This window comes from Lonchura striata, chromosome 3 (genome assembly GCF_050655825.1).
Source record: "Lonchura striata isolate lonStrDom1 chromosome 3, ASM5065582v1, whole genome shotgun sequence".
In the NCBI taxonomy this organism is placed as follows: Eukaryota; Metazoa; Chordata; class Aves; order Passeriformes; family Estrildidae; genus Lonchura; species Lonchura striata.
The window spans coordinates 95,130,989-95,158,286 of record NC_140705.1 but is presented as its reverse complement, the minus strand read 5'-3'; the positions used below and the strand labels follow the sequence as shown (position 1 = coordinate 95,158,286).

At 40.3% G+C, this 27,298-nt stretch overlaps 1 protein-coding gene across 6 annotated transcripts in view; it reads right to left on the bottom strand.

Annotated features, from left to right (window-relative positions):
- CLIP4 (CAP-Gly domain containing linker protein family member 4) overlaps nt 1–22,394 on the bottom strand; it is a 31,458-nt gene extending 9,064 nt beyond the window's left edge. Inside the window, exons 1-12 of one of the 6 annotated variants that reach the window (XM_021534873.4) lie at nt 22,276–22,394; nt 20,863–20,899; nt 18,566–18,699; nt 17,915–18,061; nt 15,174–15,313; nt 14,250–14,343; nt 13,359–13,520; nt 10,113–10,231; nt 7,662–7,898; nt 4,295–4,430; nt 3,440–3,580; nt 792–875 (exon numbers count right to left, since the gene is read on the bottom strand). In XM_021534873.4, the coding sequence (XP_021390548.2) occupies nt 792–875; nt 3,440–3,580; nt 4,295–4,430; nt 7,662–7,898; nt 10,113–10,231; nt 13,359–13,520; nt 14,250–14,343; nt 15,174–15,313; nt 17,915–18,047 (1,246 nt within the window). In that variant the 5' untranslated portion in view covers nt 18,048–18,061; nt 18,566–18,699; nt 20,863–20,899; nt 22,276–22,394. Of the gene's footprint in view, nt 1–791; nt 876–3,439; nt 3,581–4,294; nt 4,431–7,661; nt 7,899–10,112; nt 10,232–13,358; nt 13,521–14,249; nt 14,344–15,173; nt 15,314–17,914; nt 18,062–18,565; nt 18,700–20,862; nt 20,900–21,050; nt 21,606–21,735; nt 21,761–22,275 lie in introns of those variants that run through there. The other 5 variants (XM_021534872.4, XM_085575799.1, XM_085575797.1 and 2 more) reach the window with 5 other exon arrangements.
- Nucleotides 22,395–27,298: the final 4,904 nt, after the last annotated feature.

Here is a 27,298-nt window from a genome sequence, read left to right as displayed (position 1 = left end):
ATCAAACTATTCTGTGATTCTGTGACTTTAAAAAGGCATATTCAAATGCACACTTCAGATTATTCCAAAGAAACACTGCTTTTACCAACACTTAAGAGTATGATTTTGTAGACAAAACCTCAAAGGAGATACAACTTTGAGGGTTTGTTCAAGACAGCTGAAAGTGAGGTCCCTTTGTGTTTCAAGTTCAAAGTACTGGTGTGGTAGAAGTTGTTATCCAATTGTGAAACTAGGTAATTGCAGAGAATGATTCACATGCAGAAGGAACTCTTTAGAAGCTAGTTTCATTTTTCATATTTGAAGCCTGTTCTTGTAAGTCTGCCATGACACAGCACCAAGACTGTTAAGCACTGTTAGATGGTAACACTTTATTAGAGAAGCATGAACATACAGATAGAGGAAAGAAAAAAAATACCAACAGAATATTAAAATCTAGGCAGCAACAATACAGGGCAAAAGTCCTTCCTCAAAAACCTCAGCCAGTAATTCTGCAGATCCTGTGCAAGGATCATTTACTAAGAGCCAGCTTTAAGGGCTTTCCCATGTTCCTGACCAAGCATTCAGACAGCAGTGGTTACCAAACCAACACGGAACACCAGCCAAATATCCACACAAATTACTTTGCTCCTAGAAAAAGAAATACCTAAAGCCTGCCTGAGACTTGAATTAAACAAGCAAGTACAGTGTAGATATAGGGCTTTTACAGAAGTAGGGCAGCAATAATACTGCTTCTACCATTCAAAGTATTTTTCCTTAAGATGTCAAACAAAAATTAAAAATCATTTAATTACCATCTTTTGCAGGTACATGTTTTCCCCTGTTGGCAGTCAGAAAGTTGTTTTCAGAAGCACTGTCTCTTTTTGCAGTATTTAGGCCTATAAAAAGAATATCTGAAATTAAATATACACATCCTAACAAGTAACAATAATTTTACAGGAAAGTCACAAAAACAATTTTTGCAGATTATACAGATTACTGGATGCATGAAAAAATTTATAAAATTGTACAATTCCTTAGACACTTGATAAATGGGTAAAACAAGAACTGCAGAATTGTTTTGATGGATAAGCACAGATATTAAACTCCTTAACACATTAAACCAGTCCAAACTATCTTGTCAAACAATAAACAAATGGTCTACAAAATGTTATTTTTTATATTGAAGCAGTTTTATTTAAATCTTTCAAGCATTCATATCTATAACATTCATTTTAATAGTATTTTACCAGTATTAATTTCATAATTTCTGCTTTAAAGATTATACATCAAGGTTTTGAGAGAGATTTGAGATCAAATCTTCATTCAGACTACAAATAATAATGTAAGCATGCCAGTATGATTTTGAAGAGCCTAACTCTCAGAGCAGCAATGTTGTGATATGTGTAGGAACTGATACACTCACCTAAGTTATAATTTGCAAACAGTTATTTTGCATTTCTGACAGTTTCCTACTCTAACTCAATGAAGAGCAAGCTTATCTATGATTTATCCCCTCCCTGTCATGAAAGAAAAATCAATCACATCTGTTTTATTTAACTACATCTCTCAGCTTAACTCAGCCACAGAGACTGAATTAGTTTGTGAATGTAGAGTATTTCCCAAACTTTTATGGCCATTAAGGCATCAGATCAAAAACCTAGTTGTTTGTGACTGATAGCACATTTATTAATTTTATCTCAGTAATCCTTTTCCTAGAAACTTGAAAAATATATTTTCCCATCAATGTGATGGATTATTCAAATCCAGCAAAACCAAATAAAATCACAAAACCCCTATAAAATATTTTATTTTACTTTGCAGCTTATAACCTTATCTATAAAAAACATACTAATTTTTTTTTAATCATTATAAACCAATGTAATCCAGGGAGGAAGTTTAAAGGAAAGAAATGTGACCTGGTGATGCACATAAACACTGCAAACCCAAGTTCTGCCTCTGCAGCTTTGTCCTTGCCCCACTCCTGCCAGCCAATCAGCCAGGCACATTAATCCCAGTGGAATTCTGTGCTTGGACTCCCTGCACACAGCACCTTCCAGACACTCACATCCAGTGAATGTAAGCTCTCCTGGGCAGATGATGCTTAACTCACTCTGATTTATCTTAGAGCAAGGTATCAAATGTTTAAATTTCACAAATACACAACTGCACCTCTGGGACAGAAAAGGTGGGTTAGAACTGAACTAGTGACAAAGCAAAAGTCCCTCTCATTATAGTTTAATAGGTTACAAATAGATCACAACAAAGTGAATCAAACACTGGAAAATAATGAACGGAAAAAGTCAGTTTGGATCTGCTCCTGAGCAATACTCCCCACAAACTGCTTATCCCAAGAAGCTTTTTATGAAAGATGCCCATTTATAAATAGCTTGAATCTTGTGCTAATTGTAAATACAGACACTCACTCCCCCCTCAATGTATGCAGAGAAAAGTTACATAAGTCATCCAAAAAGCTGTCAAAATGCATCTTTTCCTGGCACCAGCCTGCTGCATTGTATCCATACCCAGAATATTAGGGATGAAGCGTGCAGTGTTTTAGGGTGCTTGGGTAAATTCAATGGAGATGTGTTTTATCTTCCATCCCTTAAGCTGTGCTGCCTTAGTGTGAGTCATCTAAACGGGGCCCAAAAGGCAGAAGAAATGCCAATGAAATATTTACTGACATTATTACATAGGCAGCCAAACACGGGGTGGGGGGCAGATTATGCATGGCCAGCACTGCACACAGCAGGAAAGAGCCTGCTCAGGTTGGAACCTGAACAGTCAGAAAACATGGATCATTTACTCCACAGAGAGGGAACTTACCCAGAAGGAATAAGTAATTTGAGCAAATTACTAAGAAAGTAAACCAGAGCCAGAGACTGAGCCCATAACTCCAATCAGTAGACTCGGGTCTTATTACAAGGACAACCTCTCCTATTCTGGCACTGGTTTTACTCCGATAATTTAATTAGCAGATAAAATACAATTAGTTAAATAGTTTCTTCACCACGTTGCCAGAAAATTAATCTCTTCAATTTCCAGGCGTAAAGGTGTATAGATTATTTACTAGATTTTAATTCCTTGCAAATTCCCCAGGAATATCTTAGTAAATAGAACCTCATTACGTTGAGACACTTAAGTGGTATCACAGCCAATTAGAAATTAATTTAATGGCTCAAGAATAAATGTTGTGGTGAGGGATTTTCTTTATAGAGTATGTAAAGAGTAGAAACTGTCACAGTACATCAGATCACTGTAATCATAGCTCCACAAAACATCCTTCCAGTACCACTCCACAGGCCAGTCAACTTCCAACAGAACAACATGGAGTTAATGAATACCTTATCACTTCATCCCAGGCTATGAACTAACTCCAAACAAGAATTTTAACACTAAGATTTACTAATTCTTGAAGATTAGTATGTCTCCATCCTGCGTCAACATGCAAGAAAACACTCACCAGAATTCACTTTGGAAGTTATGTGTGTCACATCTATTTTCTTGGATTTGACCAAAGGCGAAGACCGCACGGAAGAGCTTCTTACAGAGCTTTTTTTGTGATCAGAAGCCTTGCTTATTTTGGAAAGGGGTGCAAAGATACCTGGAGAGAAAATTGTATGTTCCAACAAAGAACCATAGGTAATGGTAAAGTAATAAAACTTTGCAGCTACTCTCTCACATCAATTAATTTGGGTGTTTTTTAGCCACCATCAGAACTTGCTATGCTGACAAAGCACTTGCAGGGTAGGAAGGACAAGCTCAAGAGAACAGTGAAACCAAATTCCTTATCAAGCAGCTTGAACAGGATAAGTTGGAAACACTCAGAAAGACTATCAATTAGAATCTCCTTTTTGTCCTTACAGTAATGTTCAATCTCCACTGCTATGAAACACAACACATTTTGTGTGCCATGTGTGGCCATGGCACCTCAATTAAAATACCTCAAGCTCAAAGTTAGAAAACAACTACAAGCAGGAGTGTCTTACCAAGGAAGACAAAGCAGGAAAAGAAACATGGTTATTATTGTTACAATACAAACAACTAGTTTCAACAGTATCAATGAAAAACTAGAAAATCTCACAGTCTCAAAGAAATAACCAGAAATTTTGACTGATTGGTTGTTTCAGTCATTTTGCAAATAGTTGCAGCCAAAACTTTAAGACCAGCTAAAGAATCAATAAATCAAACAAAACACTGCAAAGAAAAGCAACAGAATCTACTACCTGCTTTTATCCTCCCAACAGTTCATACCTTACAGTACACTTTAAAATTCAGAGGTTTAAAATTTGTAGAAAAAAGAAAACAAAGGCTATACCACGTTTTGGTGCACACTTGAAGTACTGGACTTTTCCAACACTTCCATTGTTCTTCCCTTCTGGTTCATCCAGCTCTACACCAGCCCACTGGCCGCTGGCAAATTCTGTTGTGCCACAAAATCTTAAGGTGCCAACCTAAGAGAAAAAGCATCAACACAGAATGGGTTTGTTAAACAAGTATTGTTCATGAGAAAATAGTATCAGTTATGAATGAGACAGCAAGTCATCTCCAAGCTTTTCATCACAAAAATGTAAACATCACTTCCCTCACTTATTCACATTCTATCTTTCAACACCACTCAATACATTTTCCAAAAGGTCTTATTCCTTCTGTGTATATTTTGCATTAAACAGCAGCCATGGTTAAGGACAGATGTCACAACAGGCAAGAATTAGACAGTAAGAACCACTGTGAACAGCTCTAGGTCAGCAAGGTACAGGAGCACATGCCCACTGAGAGGTTTTACTTGCACTGTTTATACATGAATAATTCCAGAACTGGGGCTAGGTATCTTCCTGAACTGGAGGTTCCATAGAAATATCAGACAAATCTGTGCGTGCATAAATACACACATAAAAACATATATTTTTTAATATATATATCTAGCAAAGGTTCAAGGGTAAACTTCAGAGAATAATTAATTTTTTCTTTGGAAAAGATTCATATGCCTTCTATTCTCTCCTTATGATTAAACAAAATTTTTAAAGTCAGCAAATGTTTTAAACATTTAAAATGTCTTAAACACTTGTTGTTGCTTCAATAAATACTATAGACTCTGAACAGATAAGCATATGGAGAATATCAAGACAGACCAGTCTTGCTGGTAGACCTCATTCTCCACAAATATACTTTATAAGCTTAACACTTCAAACAGGGGAGGAATAACTACAAGAGATGCATTTAATATTGACTTAATTTCATTTTTATATTTAATTTTTAAATTAGTTTTAGGAATAAAAAACTTTGATCTTTCAGTTGCTCTGTTTTCCTCATCTCATGTGACCTTAATATTAGCTCACTTTACACTGTGACTCACTCCACTGTTTAACCCTCAGAGACCAAACAGATAGAAACCTTCTTTTTTTTTTACTATAAAACCTTCCAGGTACTCTTTCCTAATATCTGTAAAGAAATAAACATGACCCAGAGCCTCTTCTCTTATGCTGAAGATCTCCTTAAACTTGATTGTTATAGACAGATATATTACACTAATATAAAGTGAGACCTTTTAGCCATTGACACAGGGATCTAATTCAGCCAGGGGAAGTTCAGCCAAGCAGCCCCACAGATTCCTACAATTCCTCCATTTACTTTCCAGGCACCAGCCAAAGGGCATTTAGTGAGCAGAGAGGAGAACAGCCAGTATCTTAAACCAGAGGAGGGACATAGCAAAACTGCAGCTCCAATTTTGCCCAAGGACCCGTGCAAGCAAGGAGCAGGGGATCTCTCTCAAATGAGACACAGCAGGAGCACTTTTCTCCCTGCACTCCCGTTTCATCAGATGTGATCCTAATGGACACTCAATCTAGCAGAGCAGGAGCTGGTGGAGCTGTGGGGCCCCAAATCACGTACACATGAACACCTGCTTACACAGCTTCCTACCCTGCAAGCCAGCCGGAATGACAGGCGCAGTAGGGAGACAAGAGAGGAATCCATTCTCCCTCTGGCATCTACTGTGCTTGGCTTTCAAGCCTCATTAAAGCTGACATATTTGGAGACTGCAGAAGCAGGAAAGACAACAGGAACCCATAAATATAGCCCCAAAAAATGCTGCTGTTCCAAGTGCCCTCATCCCAGCTTCCATATTGCAGACTGAGAACTGATCCAGCAGAAGGTTAAAAACAGGGCACCGTTTCCCTCATCCTGTTTCCACTTTTGCTCCACCCTGTAGGAATTTAGGAGTATCGAGGGGGAGGGGAAGGCAGGGCTGAGAACTTCTCCCTTCAGGCAAATGGAGAAAAGGGGTGGGAAGCATTGTGGGAGCACAACAGCTCCCCAGACACAAAGGAAGGAAGGGAGGGAAGCTGCTGTGGAAATGGAAGTTCAAAAAGCACAATCACATTCCTTCTTCCCACCTGCTCTAGAACAGATTTGGCTCCCTTAAAGTAAAACAAGCTAGCTGCAAAGTCCTGCTGGCCTTTGGCATCACAAAAACAGCTTCCAACAACTCCTTAAAAAACACTGCAACAGCATAATCAATAAGAAGAATAAAAGTAAGCAAACCAGGCGGCTCTATCCATGCACAGTGAGCAATTACAGCACAAACTGTTCTGTGGGCCTTACTTAGAGGAAAGATACAAGAGCACCGACTTCATCACTTTCTTGCTCTAAAGCCTCCATTAACTTGCACTTACATTCTCTCCCCTTGCTGCCACTGTGATTTCTGATAAAGAAACTTCTGTCTTTAAATAATAAGTGGTTTTCTGTACATACTTCAGTTAAAATGCCTTCTGCATAGCTAGTGATTCCTTTACTTTCCCTGACCCAATTTCAAGAGTACACCAAATTAAAATACACAATGGGAGCTGCTTCACACTTGCTGGAGATCACTTTAGAATCTTTCTGTTGTGACAGTTACAAATCTGAAGTTATATTAGGAAAGCTATTAAAGCAAAAGCTATTCAAATATAAAATTTTGCTCACAAATGCTTTCAGTATTTACCAGGAAAAAAGTACTTTTCTAAAAGAGTTCTAGCACTTAGATCCCTTGCTATCAGAGCAAATAAAAAGTCTGAATACTGAATGCAATATTAATATTACAGTTTTCAAATATATTTTTAGAAGGGTGGCTATTGTGGTAGCTTCTAAAAAGCTATTCACATTTGAGCTGGACTTCTATTAGCTACATCCTTATACTTCCACAGAACCATGTAACAACCCTATTGGCACAGCACTGCTTCAAAGATTTTAGCTGCATTGCACCAGTGAAATTGGGCTACTAAAGGCTAAGCAGAACTGAAGGGATTTTTCCCTGCCTTCTGGAAACTACCAGGAGTACTTCACAAGCGCACACTCCTAACAAAGCTGGGCAACTCACAAAGTAATTTGCAAATTTTACCATCACTTCGAAGTGACACCAAAAATGTTAATACAGGCTGAGCCATGCTGATGTACTATAGGAGACTGTTAAAAATCATTTAAAGACACAAAATGCAGCCTATGCCTGTCAAAACTGCTTTTCATAATAATGACTTTATCACATAACTCTTCAGCTTATTACTTTCTGTAACCAGTTCCTTGCTGCCATGCAGAGATCACACCTTCCAGAAAGCATTTCAGACCCTTAAATTGAGGTATGTCTCCAAAGTGGTAAAGAAATGGACTCTCCAGGAATTATAAGAGTAGTGCCAGGTTGGTGGCCATACCTTCTGTCCTGCAATAACAACACGATCTCCCAGCTTCAGGCCAAGTGATAAAAGCATGGCCCTGCCTGTGACATGGTCATAGGTTGGAATCATGGCTTTGGAGATGTCACACGACAGCGGCACTGCATCCAGCAAGATCTGCTTGATTTCCTTTGCACTGGCTGCTGCATCTGCCATTTCCAGTGGCATATCTACTGGATCAGGAACCACATCTGCTGGAATCTGCCCTTTGTCATTCTGTAGAAACATAACATAGCACAGGATTTAATGTTTTTACAAAATAAATCTGATCAGGTGAAACCACAGCATTTTACAAGTGTTTAATCCTCTTTATTATATATTTTTCCTAGAATATATACAACTATGAAAAAATTCAAATTTCCAAGTAAGGATGCCAAAACATCCTTAGATAGATCAGCTAACATGTACAGCATGCCATTTTTGAAACTGACAAGTAACCCACATTTTCAAATTTAAGAACAATTTAAGAATTTATTAGGAGTCAGAAACCTGAAACAAGACACTTGTGTGTATCTGTGTACCTGAACACAGAGTTAGGAAAGCAAGGCAGACCTCTGGTCTGTAATGCAAATACCAATATGCCAACTCGTCCCAAAGAATCTATCTTTACCCAGCATATAGCTTGCTCCTTGGTGAGGCATATTCCAAATGTAAGAGGGAATTTAAAAGTATGCTGCATGTATAGAATATGCAAATGTAATAGCTCACATGAGTACCTCAATAAATCAGTTCAGGTTTATCTAGACACAGACTATCCTATGAGAGATGGATTAAGGACAGAGTCCTTTCCAAACACATCCCATTCCCAGAGAGCCATGACTGTGATTCCCTGCATGTCCTACATGACAGGATAAATTGCTGGAGCACCAGCTCCCCTGCAGTTAACCTCAACTCCAGGCCAGCTGCTCAGACAGCAGGTACTGTCAGGCTGCCCCAGGGACCAGTTCTACCTCCATTCTTTAGCAAAGCCATTGGTGTGGAGCTTTGGCTGTCTGCCCATTTTCACAATGTTTGCAGCAAAATAATCTTCTCAGTCTTCCAAATTTGTCTCAGCTGAGCCCCTGGACTCAGACATTACCAGAAGGAAAGATGCAGAGTAAGACTGTGTTTGTTTTGGTCCCTTCAAAACAGACTAGAAGTTCAATGTTTCCTGAGCCCCCTCTCAATCCATCTCAAAACTAGAAAAGTATAATCCGTACTCAGAATTTAAACTGCTGTTCCCAAATAATCCAACTCTACACACTGTTTCTGGTCAAAACTTTATTGCAGGTTTGAGCAGTTCAACGCCCACCATTCTTTAAAAATCTCCCATCACTCTGTAAGTAAAAATCACACTACCTTAAAAACAGGAAATAGCTGGGTTAAAGTTGAGTGGGGAGTTTAAGTTTATAGTCATGACATTAGAGATTATTTTGGTCAAATCAGTCCCACAGTTCAGCCCAGCAGGTGCCCTGAAAACCTCTGTGCCAACACAAAGCAGGAGCAGAGAGAAGGTGAAGTGGAAGCTCAGGATTTCCCTTCTCAAGGGCACAACCACCTCTGCCAGCTCAGAATGTTTGTCCAACTACAAAGCAGCATTCCCTGTGACAACAGACTCCTAAACATAACAGCTGCCAGAGAACTGGAGACATTCATGCACACTGAATAACAAGACAAAAAGAAACACACCATTTTTCAAGAGATCTAGATTGACTATCATGAAGAACTGTGTGGACAGTAATGTTCCAGCAGATTTCACAGCAAGAGTGCCACATGAAATAATTACTTCTGAGTACCCTTAAACAACTATGATTTCTCATTTAAAATAACCCCCTGCATTTGAAAATGGAGAACAGAGATACTGGTTTTGCTAAAATAAGAAAACCTTCCAAGCCCTTCCCCCAAAAAGCATAAACAACAACAAAACCCCAAACACCCAAATCAAACACAAAACTCAATCAAAACCCAAGATTGTGGCTAGACACATACTAGCAACACTTTGCACTATAACCTGTGCCTATTATTAGGTTATTAAAGAGCAGGTGATGTTTATGCATTCTCAGTTACTCATGCTCACACCAGGCTCACTGCGAAGCACAACACTGCATTTCTGGAGGGCAAAGATTGCACTCCTCCATTTCTGAAAAGATCCCCCACTGCCATGGGAACTCAGCTGTTGCAAGACACTCATGAGTATTAATGAATGAAAGCTCAAACAACAAACAGAAAAACCTCTTGAAAGTTATTTGAACTAATGAACAAAAATGCAAACTTCAACACACAACTAGGACAAAGCATACAAAATCATCCACTATGAGTTGCAAATATCTTTTTCTGAGGCATTCTCACTCCACGAAGCACACTTTTAGCTAGTCAAAATCCTGGACAGACTGTTCAGTTTTTCCAGGTACCTTTCTCACCTTCTGGTGAATCTACAGCCTAACTCCTTACCCTAAAGGCAGGATTTGCTCCATGTTCCAGTAAACACTTGACAGCTCCTGTGCATAGGTTAAATGCAGCAATATGCAAAGCTGTTCCAAAATCAAAATCACTACAGGTGGCATCCACATCTGTAATTAAACATCACATGTGAGGTATGCAAGTCTGTTACATGAACATTTCCCCCTACAGATTCCTTGAGAGGACATTCATTTTTACAGTTTATGTTAGCATTTACACAGACACATTTATGTACCAAATGCACATAAGTAATTCTACATAGAATATCAACCTTATTTGCATCTGTTTATTTCATACCACGATCCAACCTGGAAGATGAGCATGTACTTTCACTCATTCTTTAATAGTGATGGCTTAACTGCAAAATTGCTGCTACTCAGGGTGCCCAATCTACTGTGCCAAGACTAACAAGTGAGTAACTTCAGGTTTGCAAGTAAAATAATTTTTTAATGTTTCAGAAACATTTCTATTTTACTGCTTCAAGGTGTCAAACATTAAAATGAGATGCATCTTCAACTAGTTGTTTTCCTTTGTGAGCAGGCAGTAGGGCAGGGGAAAACTGATTATACATCTGCTTTACACTGATTTAATTGCAAATGCCCAAGAATGAAGGAAGAGCTGGTGACTGTTATAATTCTTTGTTTTCAAAGAATTGCACTCTGAAGGGTCTCACACTGATAGTCTGGAAAATGGAGCACTGCATCTGACTGGAAATGATTTAGCACAATGAATATTTCTATCAGTTGTTCCCAATATATCTTTCAATCTGCTATGAAGTTATTACTGTTCTAGAAGATTGGAGTTTAAATGTCTGTTTGGTCTGAGGCTCGTCTCTTAAATTACACAAGAGAGATGTCATTTTGAATCAGTTAGGTACAGGACTGTTAATTAAAAATGCCAGTCGATTTAATACACAAGCCAAAAGACCACAAGTATTAGCAATCATGTTCCAATTTGAAATACCAGAGAGGAACATAAAACTTTCCACCTCAGGGCTGAAGAGTCTCCTCATATTTTCCAGTATCAGGCTCCATCCCAAGAAACACTAGCCCTTCTCACAATACCATAAACAAAGTATATCCCAACTGTATTAACATCCTTATATAGTTACACTAAATAAACAAATAAAACATCAACAATCTAGAAAATACAGTTATATATGTCTCTATAGACATGTTAAGATCATACATACTAATAAAATTTACTCAATTTATAAAGATCAAAGGTAACAAATTTGCAATCAGAATTTAAGTTTTGCAATTGCACTGATTGAATACAAACATGACAAAAGACTGCATTCACATGCCTCAGTCATAATGACAGCTACACATGCAGATGTACCCTTTATGCACCAAAAGGTCAGAAGACATCACCAGGTTAAAACCCGCGGGAAGCTGAGGAGCTGTATACAGCCATAGAAACTTCCATAGAATACAGCCAAACATTCTCTGCACACATAGGAACCAATTTGCAGAAATACTGGTCAGTAGCACTAGCTACTGAGCCATCAAGCTGGCAAGTATTCCTATTTTGAAAAACAACTGATACGTGGCTTTGTTTTTTGAGTGTGTGACTTCCTCAGACTTGCAAGCTTCATGCTTAGATTTTCTGAACAGTTCTACAGCTTTGATCTAAGTGGGTATAGTAGAGGTGACAGAAAGACAAATATCAAATGTTCCTGGTAACTACCCCCACTATCTAGAGGAAAATAATATAGTTTTTTTGTATTTAAAACCTCTAAAAAAATACAAGATAAACTAGCTCTCTCCTGTAACATCTGAGGAGTAAATCTGTATTAATTTAACTACAGCATATCATAAAGAAATACAGTTTAGCAGTAAATCAAAAGGAAGCACCTGTGCTTCACAATGGGTGTCTCAGAGTCAGCACACCACTGTCTTGAAAAGTTATTTATATATTAACAACCATTTTTTCTCCAGTTCAGTATGGTTTGGTTCAGCATCCAAACCAGGCTCACAAACAACCTGACGAAGTATGGAGCTAAAATTATTCTATTAATTCAGACTATCCATTGTTTCCATGTCACAGGGCAAATAATTTTATATATTTCCTGAGATTAAAAACATCAGCTGCTTATCCAAGAATTGCCAACTGCTAAGTAACCAGAGTGGTTTCCTTGGAAATCTGAACAAAGTCCCATCCCTTCTGTAGGAGCTGCACAGGAGGCGAACACCGAATGCAAAGGTCTGAAAGGAGACCTAACTCCTGATGCAAATTATGGAAGCCAGGCTACTGAAATGTGATGTGGACTTAACTACTGTGCAGTCTGATTTTGTCTTTTGTTACCTACCCACGCTTGTCACCTCCTAAGCAAGTCACACCAGTTACAGGACTGCTAAGCAATTACCTCCATGGAGATTCAAGATGTGCTAAGCAAGCCCTGGGTACTCCAAAAGCCTACCAGCTTTTCACACTGCTAAGACAAGAGTCCCTAGATAAAAAAACATTTGCAAACTAGCACAGTAAGGATATTCAGTAGTACAAATTCACATTTGTACAATTTTAATGATGAAGTTCCTTACTGGTTTTGCTGTCCTGACCAAACTAGAAACAGTTCTGATCAGAACCATTTCTGTATTTCCATGTGCACTAGTATAAATAGTGCTCCAGTTACCAATCTTTCACAGTATCATTCCAAAAGGTGTTATCCATTTATGCCAAATACTAAAGTCAAATTGTTCCTTAAACAGGACCTTCTACGTAGCTGACAAATGGGAAAAATGAGCACTTCAAAACTGCTTCAGTCACAGGTTTGCCACATGCAACTGTCAAATTCCTATTACTCCTGTAAACTTCTCCCCACATTTCAAACAGATTTCTCAATGTTTAAGCAACCTTAAAAACCACAAGATTTTACTAGAATAGCTGTAACCAATCTTAAAAGCCACAAGCTTTTACTAGAATAGTTGTATCTTTGGTTTTCTGCAAACATTCTATTAGTTCTCAATAATTTAACATTACCTGTTTGCTTTCCAGTCTCTTTGAAACTTCTATTATCTTGCACAAAGCTCAAGTTTAAAAACCAGCAATGGAAACAGTACAGTAAAGCATTAAAAAATAGCTTAAAATAAAAATGAACAAGTGAGGCTGAATAAAAGAACAAGAAATTATTTATGTATAATGGATAAATGAACACCAGACTTAGAGACCACAGTACATCAGCGTAGGATCTACAAAATATGCACAACTACATGAAATAAAGGTCACTATGCTTACCTTTTGGCTTGGCATTTTTCAAAATAACACTGATCAGTTCTGGAACATCAAAGTAGGCAGCATAGTGTAAGGCATTCATATTTGTCCAGCGGCTGCGCAAGCTGCTGTCAGCACCCAAATCAATAAGCTGTGTTGCAAATTTTACAGCAGTTTCAACATCACCTGCAGGGTATTTTTTGTAAAATATGCATTAGTGATTTATTTGACCTCAAAAAATGCATACATGTTTATATGTATATGTATACCTGCTTTTCTCTAATGTAAGTACTGTGTCAGCCATCAAACCCAGGAGTTTTAGTATCTGATAGAAGAAGAATTGCACATCACAATGTTGAAGTTTGTGTTAAAAGATCTGCCAACACCAGGGAAGATGACCTATACCAGACTTCTCTCAAACTCAGAGAAGTGGGCTCAGGTGAACAAAAAAGTAACAAAACATAGAAAAGATCATAGGGATGTTCAGAGTTAAATTTGCTCTCATTTCCAGTATTTATGACCATAATAATGCAAACAAAGTCTCTTCTGACATGAACAGGGTGAAAGAAACAAAACAAAAAGAAGAGCCAGTCACCTAAATGTTCTGCTGTAAAAAAACTGCAGCAAAAACCATAGCAAACTTGCAGCTTGCACCTCAGCCTGAAACTGCCTTTGCTACTTGAAGTATCTGTTTAAGCTGGTACTACTGTGTGTAACACCTACAACCACTAACTCAGCTTGCTCCCCATGGCTACAGCTGCAGTTCTGCATCTTCCTTGTTCATGGCCACTAGAACAGAGAAAAACAAGCACAAAAAAAAAATCTACTGCAAGGAAATATTCTGTGTCAGTGGGATAAATTTATGTGAGTCAATTAGGTTTTTACATCTATAATGACTTTTTTTTTTTTACTCACCAATGCCATGAGCCCCTGACTTGCAAGTGTAATGCAGGAGGGTCATATCAGTCAGTCCATCTCTGTCATTCACATTGCAACCCCTTTTAATGATCTGACAGGCAAAAGAGCACATTTTAGCTCTGGCATATCTCTGACATCACTATTATTTCCTAACTTAACTTCAGATATATTGACTCCTGGATTCATTGCAATGGCTAGTAACAAAGAAGCCTGCCAGAAAAGTCTTAACCACAGAACTGAGCAAAATACACAAATGTAATAAACAGCATTATAATTAACCTTCATTATTTACAGATTAAAAAATTCTTTATATTGCTCCTTCTAACATATAATTAACATGCTAAAAAGTTAAACAGTTAACTGCATGAGAAAGTTATGAAGCTCTCCCCTTCTCTTTCATCTCTCAACAATTACCCACCCCACTCCCACACACCCCCAGAAAGAAGCCCCCAGTTATAATATGATAGGGTTAATCTCCACTACACTTCCCCAGAAAAACCTGCAATCCAGGAGAAAAATAAGAAAGTAGGATGGAAATACTCGAAATACATTTTGTGCCTTGGAAATATTGCCCCTAAGGTCAGGCTTTAATGGTAACTTCATCTATTTTTTGGGTTTGAGTTTGTGATTACTGCTAAGTAGGAAACTGAAACACCAAGGTGAAGGGTCTCAACACAATTGCCTTGAGAGAAACATTGTTTATACCATCTATGCAAATGTACTGAATTCTACCCATCAGCTTTCTTTTCCCAAATAAAATCTGACATGTGGAATACAAGGCATGACCAGCCACTACTTGTTAAAAGGCAGAAACCGTATCTGCATTTATGATTAATTCTGTTTCTGAATGAACTGGTTTTATTGACTGTCAACACAGTATTTAACATAGAGAGCACTCAAGGATCTTCATTTGTATCTCACCTCATTCCCAATAATATCAATATTCTGCTGGACCTGTGGAACCCACTGCCTTAAGATAGCAAACAATTCAGAAACTGATGTTTTGGGGTCAAAGAGTATTTCTTGGCATGCTGCATCATTGGGATCGAAGAAGGAAAACTCTGTTAAAAAAGAAAAGTCATTATGTAAAATCTTGACGTTTAACATGCATCTAGTTTTTCAAACTCAGAGGCAAAGAACAGCAGAGAGAAAACATCCTCCTTCTTCTTCCCTCACAATTTGCATAGAACGTACTAAAATATAAACACACACTCTAATCAGGAAAGCGTTCTGTGACCTCTGCTATTTTCAGTATTTCATGAATGCATCAATCCCAGTTGATGGCAGCTGCAGGAAACAAACACCTTCAAAAATTAAGCCACCAAACCAAGATCAGGAAAAAAAAAAAAAAACCACTTTTGAAGATTTTAAGCCTCATGTTCTTTCTGGCAACACAAACTGTTTAACACCTTATTATAAAAGTATATGTCACATTACCCACAGGTGTGTGTGTGTGCTTGTATATACATATCCTCTATTTTTAATCTGTGGAATTTCTTCCAGCTCTGGAAAATTATATGAAAGAATCTGGATAGCAGTGGCTATGAGGAGAGGGAATGAAAGCAGAGTCTACTGCCATAAGCAAATGAATCATGGCAAACACTGAACTTTTATCTCTGCTGCAGCTATCAGGGAGTTGCCTTTTAAACAGGTTTTGAATAAATGTACAACTGAGCTCACATCCATTGCAGATTCACAGCTCTCAGACAGGACAGACAGGTTAAACAACACACACCATCAACCATCTGGGTGTGTGGCATGGCATAAACCAGCCCTGGGTGAATCATCCCAACCTTTCCCCAAAAACAGCATACCTGACCTCTAGATTGCATCAACAGATAAAAGCATGTACTGAGTTTGCTTCCTGGCTATTTGAAAGGAAGCAAATAGCCAGGAAGCAATTTGAAGCTCCTCAAACTCCAATTGCCTGGATTCAACAAGAATGGAAAAGGAGGACAACTTTCACGGATATTTACCATTAATTTTATTTGCACCTACCATATAAAAAAAACCCAAACCATTTATCTCCCAGCACTACATGAAGTGTGCTTCTTCCCTACATCCAATGCGTCAACATACATCTACTGATTTATCCACTAATATTTATCTTCCACATAAACCATAGTTGATCTACAGCTGAAAGCTATGAAGTAAACAACTAGGCAACAAAATTAATGATCCTGCATAATATTCACAGTTCTTACTTACCAGGAAGATTTCTAGCCACAAACCTGATCCAAATTATCTATCAGAAAGCAACTGTTACAATCAGCATGGTAGGGTAAAAATCTGAGACTCTATCAAGGATTAGTAACAACCACCCTACGTCCTTAACAGGTGATCACCTGTAGTCTTTGCAAACCAAAGCAATGCTACAGAAAATCTGTTAAAGCAATGAATCCCATGAAAGGATGGCAATGGCATCTAGATACCTTAAAATGTTACTTTCTCAAGTATTGATCATGGTGCTCAACTGCATTAAGGAAAAATAAACACACTGAATGTAAAGATGAAGAATTTCTCTCTGCCATGGTTTAATCTCCTTTACACAGATTCAGCAGTGTTACTTTACACAGGTGACAGCAATCTCCTATAAAAGGATTTTTCTTTTTCTTTTCATTTAATGAGGAGGCAGAAATCAGGTAGAACACATAGCAGTGGTTTATAGAGTTAATAGTATAGCAGTGGGTTACCAGAGGGTTATTAGAACCACAACAAAACAATGTTTAAAGAGGGCAAATGGAAACTTTACCTAAGGGATAAGAAAGTAGAATTGAATAAATCATGGCAGTACTTAGAGCAGACTGGGAGAGACAAGTGATGATTACAGGGCTAAAGCATATAAAGACACCTTCATGCACTGAAATATATCATATGGAACACTTACATTCCCAACATGAGCTAACTTATAAAATGGGTCTTGAGAATGCTGAGTCTGTCAAAGACAGAACATTACATGTATTTGTATTTCCTGAATACAGCTGACTGCTCTAATCAATGCAAGGGAAACACAGAGGTGGAAGGAATGACTTTTAGAGTATATAGATGCTATTAGTATCTTCTGCAACATTGAAAGGCATTTTAAGTACAACTATCAGTGAAGGTCCTTACCTATAGTGATATTTTAACACATTATATACTGTTATAAATTTTATTATAATTTATACATGTGAAGACAGTTACTGAAGACAAACATTATTCTGACAGCTGATCACTGAAACTAGGTATCATTTTCTAACATTCACTTTACAGTCCTTACCACCACAAAAACATACACTTCCAACAGAAATATCCTCTTCTAGTACATCATTTACATACTAAAGCACAAGAAAAAGGGTGACTCTAGAGGTTTTAAATGTGAGTAGATTAACTTCCTTTACTTACTCCAATTTTATATCTTAACCCAATATCCAATTCTGCACTGAGATGTGAAAGAAGTACAAATGTCACATGCACAGAACTGTACAAAGGAAAAGATATAATTTATAGTGTATGCAGTAAGAAAAATGGAAAAAGCATGGGTCTTCATCCTTCATTTCATTTAACAGAGAATCCATTTAGTAAGAAAAGAAATAATTAAGAGTTTATAGCTTTTATTAAAATTTAGTATTCAAATTTATTCTCTGCTGATCACAAATTCATTTCCTGTTTAAAGTACATACCACAGTCTGAAGGCATTGGTGCTGCAGCAACAGAAAAAGTAACAGATGTTTCAGAGTTTGGGAATAAGAATTGTTCTCTTTCAATGAGGGAATCTCCTTCGAAGGAAGGTTCTGGAAGATCCTCTATGGTCATCTTCTAAACAGCCACTTTAGGAGGAAAAAAAAGTCAATAAATAACTTCATTTGAAATACTCTGGATTGGTTCTATCATAATAAAATATAATGAGCCAATGAGACTATAATCTTAGACTTGTAAACAATTACTGCCATTACATTTTTACAAACTATTAACACAGCTTGTAGAGTATGGTGTCAAGGTTAGCCAACTTCTAGTTTTGACTTCCACCACTAAACTGGCACATAACTAATGGAAAACATCGTATTTCTCCCCGGTTTCATACTTGAGCAATAAGGAAAATATTAATGCTCTAATTAGCAAACACACACTGAGGATAAATGGATTAGTGTGTTTCACAGCTTTAAGAACACATGAAGCATCAAGTACCTGCCCTCATACTCTGCATGCACATTCCCTCCCTTCACCCATGAACAAGAACATGCTGCCAGCTACTGCTGCCTCCTCTTTTTAAAATCTCAGCTCTTTTATCTTCCCACACACAGCAGCAGACAATTCATCCCTGAGTGACTCACTCCTGGACTCACGATTCCGTATCAGCTCCATTCCCAGCTCCTCTCCTGGATGGTTTAAAATAGCACACTTACCACAGCCTTGGAACCTTCACCCTCCTGCTGCTTCCAGTCAACTTCCCAGGCCTTACAGCAATCTAGCAGAGAGAATCAAGACTAAATGGCTGTAGAGTTATAGTGACAAAATCTAACAACCAGCCCAAGTCACATCCTAGTTATGCTTCACCGGTTGACATCAGAGGAAAGCTGGTTACCACTTGTAAGACAGTTTATCAGGCAAATTCATTAATGAATGACAAAAAAAAAATCATTATTCGTAACAGAAACAGACATACAGACATGATTGCATCATCAGAGGCTACACCTCACAGTAGAAAAATTTAAATTCTGCATCTTGAATGATCATTATTAAACACTTAGGGTAAAAGCAACATTTCTACTAAGCAACCTACCTATTTATTCTGGAGATTGCTATACAGTACTTTTCTTGGGAATTTGTTTAGCCAGCCTGCTTGACAGAAAGAAGCTATGGAGCTTAAAGGAATGTTTGTTTTTATTACATTTAATTTACACCCAAGCAAATATGAAAAAATAAAAGAAGAATTATTTTAGTTTTTGTATCTAACACACAACAAGCTATATGAGTAGATTTAGTCTGATATTTCCCCAAATAAATCTGTCAACTGCTTGGGACCTCACAATCTACATGCTAATATAAAAAACATTTTAGCATTAGCAGATGCTAATCTTGAAGTAAATAAATTAAAGCCTCCTCTTCTTGCCCATCATACACAGTTCACCTTGTGCTCAAGCTGGAAATAAAGATCCATGTGAAAAATGCTCATTTTTCTCCCAACTACTTTATTTCCTTAGTCTTATACAGCTGTACAAATTCATGTTCTGGCATGAAGATCAAGGAGGAGGCCACTGGAAGGACACGACTATTTTTTCCCATAGCATTATCAAATTTCATTGGCTTATGTGTTCTTTTATTCAACAGGGCCAAAAATATCTCTAATTATTTCAATTAATATTTTCTTACAGTCAGGAAAAGCTATGAGTTTATATTTCAAGGGCTTAATAGCCATCATAAAGATGACAGCTTTCTTGTGTGAAGGACTAGGAAGTCCCTTAAACTGCAAATACCTAATTAAATTGCCTTTAAAGGGCAACAGTGAAATAAATCTGCTACAATCTGATATTTCTTCAGAAGCTACAGCAAAACAAAACAAAGCTTTGTGAGACACATGAATCCACAAGTTTCTCACAGGCAGCACCTTTGAGCTCTCACGAAATGCACAAAAGAACAAGTAATATGCATGAGTATAGAAGACATATTAGCTGAGCCTCTTAAGCTGGAATAATACACAATAGAAATTAAAAGCTTTTTGCACAGCCCTGCACAGAGGGAACAAAAGGAACACAGTGAAAAGTAGCCAGACCTGATTGAGCAGGTGTTAACAGGAAAAGGTGAGATTTTGTGAAGTAGGACAACATAAGTTGTTGCAACTTGAAATCAACTGAGCCATTTCAAAAATAATACAAGAAAAGAGTGTTTATGGCACACAGGAAAGCATACCAAACAGAACACAACCTGTGCAAGTATCCAGGGCATCTTTTATTCTGCAGGGCCACAGACAAGAACACCATCTGTGTTCTGCCAAAGCAAAGCAGGCAGGGAAACAAGCCGTGCTGTCAGGTAGGCAGCACCAGGTCCCAAGGGCTACAATGCTGACCCAACTCCATAAAGAATGAATCTACATGTCCACAGGAGTGCCAGCACCTCCAGTGGCACTGTGCCCACCCTGACACTGCAGGGTTTTCATCTAGCCTTAGAACGTGGCACATGTCACCACACAGCACCGAAGTACACCATGTCAAGACAGTTCCACATCCACAACCACCTCCAGGGGCTGCCAGCCCAGCTGTGAGAGCTTCCCAGCCAGCTAACACCACACACACAGCTGGAAAGGCAAAGGGAAAGGCTCAAAACTATTTCAAAGGACTTGAAAAGGCAACCCCTATGCCATCCTCATAATGAGTTCTGTTGTACGCAAAAACAAAACTGCTTGAGGTAGTAACAATACCCAAGATATGTTTCCCACCAAGATTCAGCTGCAAAGTCCTGATGCAATGGAATGGGAGGCCTTCCAAAAGAGCAGTGACTTTCCTGTGTTAGTAAAAGTTGAGAGCACAAACTATTAAAGAAAGTACATGAAAGAAAAGACAGACTACTTCAGTTCACAGCATTGCCAAACTACCACTAAGCAGTTTAGCACAGCAGAGAGTATCATACTTACTATTTGCCAGCCATACGTTCTTCCAAGTGAATTATATCTGAAAATGGAAAAGCAGAAATATCAGGGGAAAAAAACTTCTAAGAGTCATCAGATGCACACACCCTTTTGTTAGCAAAACTGAACAGCAACTACATTTCTTGATATCCACACATTACATAGGAATGCATGGTAGCTCTGCAGATACATACTGAAAAAAGTTACATAATAAAGGATCCAACTTCTTCTTGTACTCTAGTTTGTAATCTGTGTTAAAGCACAAAGCTTTTCTGCAAGTGCTGTAAAAACCTGCACTTCAAGCTATAATATACAGCTGTTCTGGGTTTGATAGTTGAACCTGTCACAAATGTGATGCTATTTTTGACAACAACTATGTATAATGGACTCCTTATCATGTACTTAGATGTGCTCAAGAATAACTGAGTTCAGAGAACAAGTTTCTTGCACATACATCAGCTGCCCACTTCAGAACATTTACAGCACGGGTGGTAGACATGCTACACACACATAGGTAAACCCAAGATTTGGGTGGTGGGCAGGGCCCTTTTGCAACATGGCAGTGTTTTCACAGATTCAATGAACTGTTAAAGAGTTGGAAGGGATCTCAGAAAATCCTCCATTCCAGCCCCTCTGCCCGGGCAGGGTCACCTGGAGCAGTGGCACAGGAGCATGTCCAGGTGGGCTCTGAATGTCTCCAGGGATGGAGACTCCACGGCCTCCCTGAGCAGCTGTGCCAGTGCCCTGCCACCCTCAGTGTAAAGAAATTCTTCCTCATGCTGAGGTAGAACTTCTTGTGTTTCAGTTTACAGACACCGCTCCTCGTCCTGTCGCTGGGCACCACTGAAACGAGCCTGGCACCGTCCCCTTGGCACCTGCCTTGGGGATATTTATATGCACTAACGAGATCCCATCTGTCTTCTCTTCTCCGGACTGCACAGGCCCAGCTCCCGCAGTCCCTCCTCATAAGAAAGCCGCCCCGACCCGCGCCCCGGTGACCCCCGCCGGACGGGCGCTGGGACAAGCGGGCGGTGCCGGGGCTCAGCTCCCGCAGCCCGGGCTGGCCCTGCCCCGGGGCTCGCAGCGCCCGGGCAAGCCCCGCTCTCCCGGGGCGCACCCCCGGACCCGGGGGGCTCCGGGTGGCCGCGGTGACACGGGGTGACGCCGCCGCGGGGACATGCGGGGACACCGCCGTGGTGCCGCCGCCCCGGGCCGCGCCCGCCCCCGGCCCGTGCGCCGCAGCCGGGCGGATGGGGGGGCCGGGCCGGCCGCGGCCCGCCCGCTGCGGCGGTCCCTGCACCGCCACCCCGCCCCCCACTACGCGCCGAGGGAGGATGGGAAGCGCCGGGAGAGCGCTCGGAAAGCACCGGGAAAGCACCCGGAGGGCTCCGGGAAGCGGCACCCCCGGCCCGGCCCTACCTGCTCCCGGCCGAGCGCCGCCCGCCCCCGCCGCAGCGCAGCGAGGCCCGGGCCCCGCCCAGCGCGGGGGCCACGCCCCTGCCTCCACCTCCGGCCAATAGGCGGCCGGCGCGCCACGCCCCGCGGGCAGGCCACGCCCCTGCCTCCACCTCCGGCCAATAGGCGGCCGGCGCGCCACGCCCCGCGGGCAGGCCACGCCCCCCGCGCCGCGTGGAGCGCGCGTGGGACCGGCGGGAGCGGGGCGGGAGTGGGACCGGGCAGGGACCGGGCCGGGAATGGGACCGGGCCGGCACCGGGCAGGAATAGGGCCGGGAATGGGACCGGGCAGGGACCGGGCCGGGAATGGGACCGGGCCGGCACCGGGCAGGAATAGGGCCGGGAATGGGACCGGGCCGGGAATGGGACCGGGCCGGGAATGGGACCGGGCCGGGACCGGGCAGGAATCGGCAGGGACCGGGCCGGAGGCCACGCGGCACCACTGGCACGTTTCAGCACTCGGCGCAGGCGTCGGGACTCCCCAGCTGTCTCAGTAGCCTGGTTGAAGAACTCGCAGGAAGGATTTTCAAAGAGCGCTCGTCCCATGCTGTGAAATCTCATGAGGATCTAAGTCGCAGAAGATTGGCACTCTCCGGGGAATAAACCCACCTGCGTGTTCCAGCCCAAGCTGCAGGAGTGAAATTGGACCTGGGTAAAATCTCAGCCAAGTCCTGCTATGTTTTTGTGCTCCACGTGAGTCACTGTTAAATAAACATTACTGATGTTTACAATCAGGCTTTTGGTGTTATTTTTTCAGTGATGATATTAAAAGGGTTGGGGGCAGGACAAATAACAGGAGTGGCAAGTGGAAATTTTCTCAAGTGAAGTGCTGGAAAGGTCAAGAATTGCAAATTCTCTCAGCTCCCAGAGACTCCAAAACTGAAAGAAGGAGAGCAGTGAATTGCAGTTATGAGAGTAAACGTGATACCAGATGGCTACAAAAAATGTAGGAAGTACTTCCACTTCTTGAAACGTTCCATACCTTGGAAAAGACAAAGAGAAAATATTTCAGGAAAATGCAGACCTGCTACTTTCCCCTCAAGGCTACTTAGGTTCAAACTCTTTTTATAAAGACAAGCATGTAAGCAAGATGAAATGTGAGCTTTGTACTAGCAGGCGGTGTTTGCCTTTTTTGAGATGCTCTGTGCTCAGGGCAAAGGAAATGTTTTATTGCTGACACTGAATTACAGACTTGAGTGAAGAGCCTGGAATGGAAATTATTAGCAGTTCTTCTGGAGAAGACTGGAATTTAGGAGAACTTCAACGAAGGTAAAGCACAGGCCCCGAGGGGAAACGGTGTTAAGCAGTGTTAAATGCAAAGTACTGAGCTGAGGGAGTCTACTGGTGACATCCTGGGATGTTATCCTTGGAACTAATATTTGTTTCATGTTTTCCTTTAATGTTTTTTTGGGAAAAAAAAATTAAAGTCAAACTGATGAGATGAAAAAGCAAAAAGGAAAGAATTGCTGTTAGAAAGGACTGAACTGATACAAGACTGAGGTGTGGGATCATTGTATGGAAGTAACTGAGGAACCAAAGGATGCAAGGCAGTTACACAAGGGGCATCATCACCAATATGCAGCAAAGGCACAAAAATGCAACACTTATCTTGGGATGTGCAACTGGAGAGTTGTGGCAGGGAGGTGAAGTGTTCGTGCCAGCAGGCCTGGCCATCTTCTTGAGAGATCACATATTGCTGTGAGCACCTTTCTTCAGCGAGCAGCAGCTAATCCAGCGTGCCTAGAGAAGGTTTGTCAGCACAGCCAAGGAAAAGAACAGTCTGTTTTAGGAGGTTGCCAGAGCACAGTTTGTTTGATGCAGCAGAATGAAAGCTGAGACAGAGGATATGGTTGCCATCTGCCATAAACCACGGAAAAAGGGGTGTGAATTCAAAGGTGGTGTTGAATATGAGGACAGAACTGTGTGTGGTTATTTTTTATGCTAGAAAATGAAAGCAAGGACCTAACAAAGCGTTGCAGGTTCTAGAAGATCCTTCTGATCAGGCCAGCAATGGCAGAACCCCAAACTTCTCAGCTCAAAGTGAGTGCTGCAGCTGCAGAGGAGGCTGGATGTCATTGCCTGACAAAACCCCTGCCTGTCTGGACTTCCACCACCTGGAAATTTTTAAAGAATATATGTTTAAACCACTTTCTTATCACATTGTCTTTTTCAGCCACTCCTACCAGCCAGGATATGAATGAAGATGAAAAGCCTGTTCAGCCTATCCTGTCTGACTCACTTGGTGCTGCCATGGGCAGCAAGGCTGCTGAACACCTGGAGAACTCAAAACAATGGGCTGCACCAGCTCTGACCACCTCGGGAGGAAGATGTGGAAACAATGCTTGTGAGCAACAAGCCTGTTTCAGCTGAAATATCATTTCATTTCTTGTCTCTTCTTCGGGCAGAAATAGAGCATTGCTAACCAGCTCATCTCCAGAGAGTTACTTATCAGAGGAAAGCAATCATTAAAATGGCTCAGGAAGGCATTGCAGCTTCAAGCAGAGCCCCTCTGGAGCAAGGCTTAGGGCAGCAGGGAGGTTCTAACAGTGAGTGTGCACACACACTGTGGCTATAGACACTCTCTGAGAGAAAGCCTGGAGGAATCCTGTGTTTACCTCAGTTTTCAGGGAAAGCCTGAGATGCTCTAGGGAAGGAAACCCACTGGGAACTGGAAAAGGCATAAGGCTATATAGCTGTACTCTTTTCTGTAGCATCTTGGGATATTTTTCAGGAACACAAATTCCTGGACCTCACTTCTAGATCCAAAATCAATACTACCACCTTGCATTAGGAAGTGCTGCAGTCCGTGCCAACCAGCTAAATTGCCAGTTCCCCACCTGAAAGAAACTCACTTGCCTTGAAATTGCTCCACAAACACAAACCTGCTTTCACTCATGAGAACTAATGTAACTGTTGCCAAGGCCAGTGGAACCCTCTCATTTTAATTTTCTAGATTTGCATAACTCTGGAAATCTATGCTTTAAAATTCATGCTGTTTCACAGGGTTCTTTGTCCTAACTCTCATCTTTTGGCTGTTGCTCTCTTACCCACTGAAACCAGCAGTGAATGCATTGGTTGGGGCAGATAGCAAGCACCTAAAATATTGATGGAATGCCTGGCAAAGAGAAACTCTGACTAACTGACTAGAACACACTTTCCAAAAATAACAGACAAATGTAGACATATCTCACAAAACTACTGCTGACACTACTTATACAATTTTTCTTGACCCCTTTGGGTCACCTGAGAGTAGCAACAGCCCTGTGCAGGCAAACCCCCCAGAATTATTCTCTTTAGTTTTCTACTCATATTTCGTCCTTCATTAATTCCTTTATTTTTGCTGGAGAGGGAAGCTGGTTTCCTAGCTGTTTTCAATAATTTTTTTTAATAGTTTTTCTGCTGTTGAAAAAATCCAGATGTTTTTCAAAGCAGGTTTTTGAAAGCATTGGGGTCACATTTATCACTTCATGCAATCAGACTGAACCACTTTACTTACAAGATAGAATTAAAAAAAAAAAAAAAAGACATCAAATTCTGAGAAGTTTATCATGGCCCAGAATCAAGATGAATTTTGTCTCTCACTTGCATCATCACCACTAGTAAAAGCTCTGTATAGACTCACTGGTTCTATTCAATTATTTGCAACTACATTTCCTTCAGATGATGGTACTCCTTTAACATTGCCAACAGGTTTCCACAGGGGAAACAAAATGAAACTTCCTATGTATCTCTGCAAGTGATTACAGAAAGGAGGGAATCCACTCTATATCCCAAACTAGTGTCAGCTCTGCAAGAGAAGCTGAAATAAAAAGAGACTATTTCCTAATTACTTAGTGCTATCTAGGCCAACAATATGAACAGCTCCCTGGTTATATTCAATTTGCTCACATAAAAGAAGAAAAAGGGCATTTATTTGAGAGTAAAATAGCTCTTTAAAATTGTTGTAATCACTCAAGTTCTCCATAATTCCTCAGTGAGCTCTTTTCCACAAATACAAACCTTAGATTTCTAAGACTTGGCATAATCATTTATGTGCATTACCTGTTTTATCCTCTCTTTTTTGTATGATCATGAGATAAAGTATTTTCCTTATAATTTTTTGTGAGGTAAAGCATTGGGATTTTTCTGAAGCGCTTCAGAAGTATAAAGAAATATATGCCTACTTGGTCATAAGAGTATTGATAAGAAAAATGCAGCTATTTAAGTGTTTGGAAAGAAGCACAGCAAAGATCTCACAGAAGCTAATAAATCTGGTGCAACATTCAATAGTCATATTGCATATACATGCAGACAGCAATGAAAGCCAGGATAAAACAGATTCCTTGTTAAAACAAATTTTCTATGAGCCTGGATCTTTCTTTAGTAATAAATAAATAATAAAACATGTATTGGTTTACTATTAGTATTTAAAATAATAAATGTCTGCATAATTCATAATCATACACTAGGATTTTGCAGGTTTTAACAATACATTTATTTCCTGTAAGATGTTAATGCATGGTACAAAAATAAGTAGAACAAAATCCAAAGAAAAGTAACATGACTGATCAAAAGCAAAGGGAAGAACAAGAACCTGCTGAATACTACCACCAACACGCAAAGGGTTAATTGTCGAAATTCCTACCGTGAGCAATGGAGCTGTTGGAGCTGCTTTGTGAAAAAAAAAGACACCAGAGATTTCACAGCACAAATATTAAGCAGCTACATAGAGATGCCTCTCAAGTCACACTGGAAGCAGCAGAGGGACAACAAGGCTATTTTCTTGTTCTCCTGAGTTTTCCTAGATTAACTCCGGAGGGCTACAGCATCCTGACCATTAGCATCACCAGGATGAAGCAGCTGCCTAAGTCTGCTCCACTTCCCCCCTTTGAACACATTAGATACATGTCAGAAAGGGACTACAGAAAGTGTTGGGGTGGTTCTGTAGAAAATACACTGTGGTGAGACACAGAAGCAGCCAGAGCCTCAGCTGAATGACAGGCCAGAA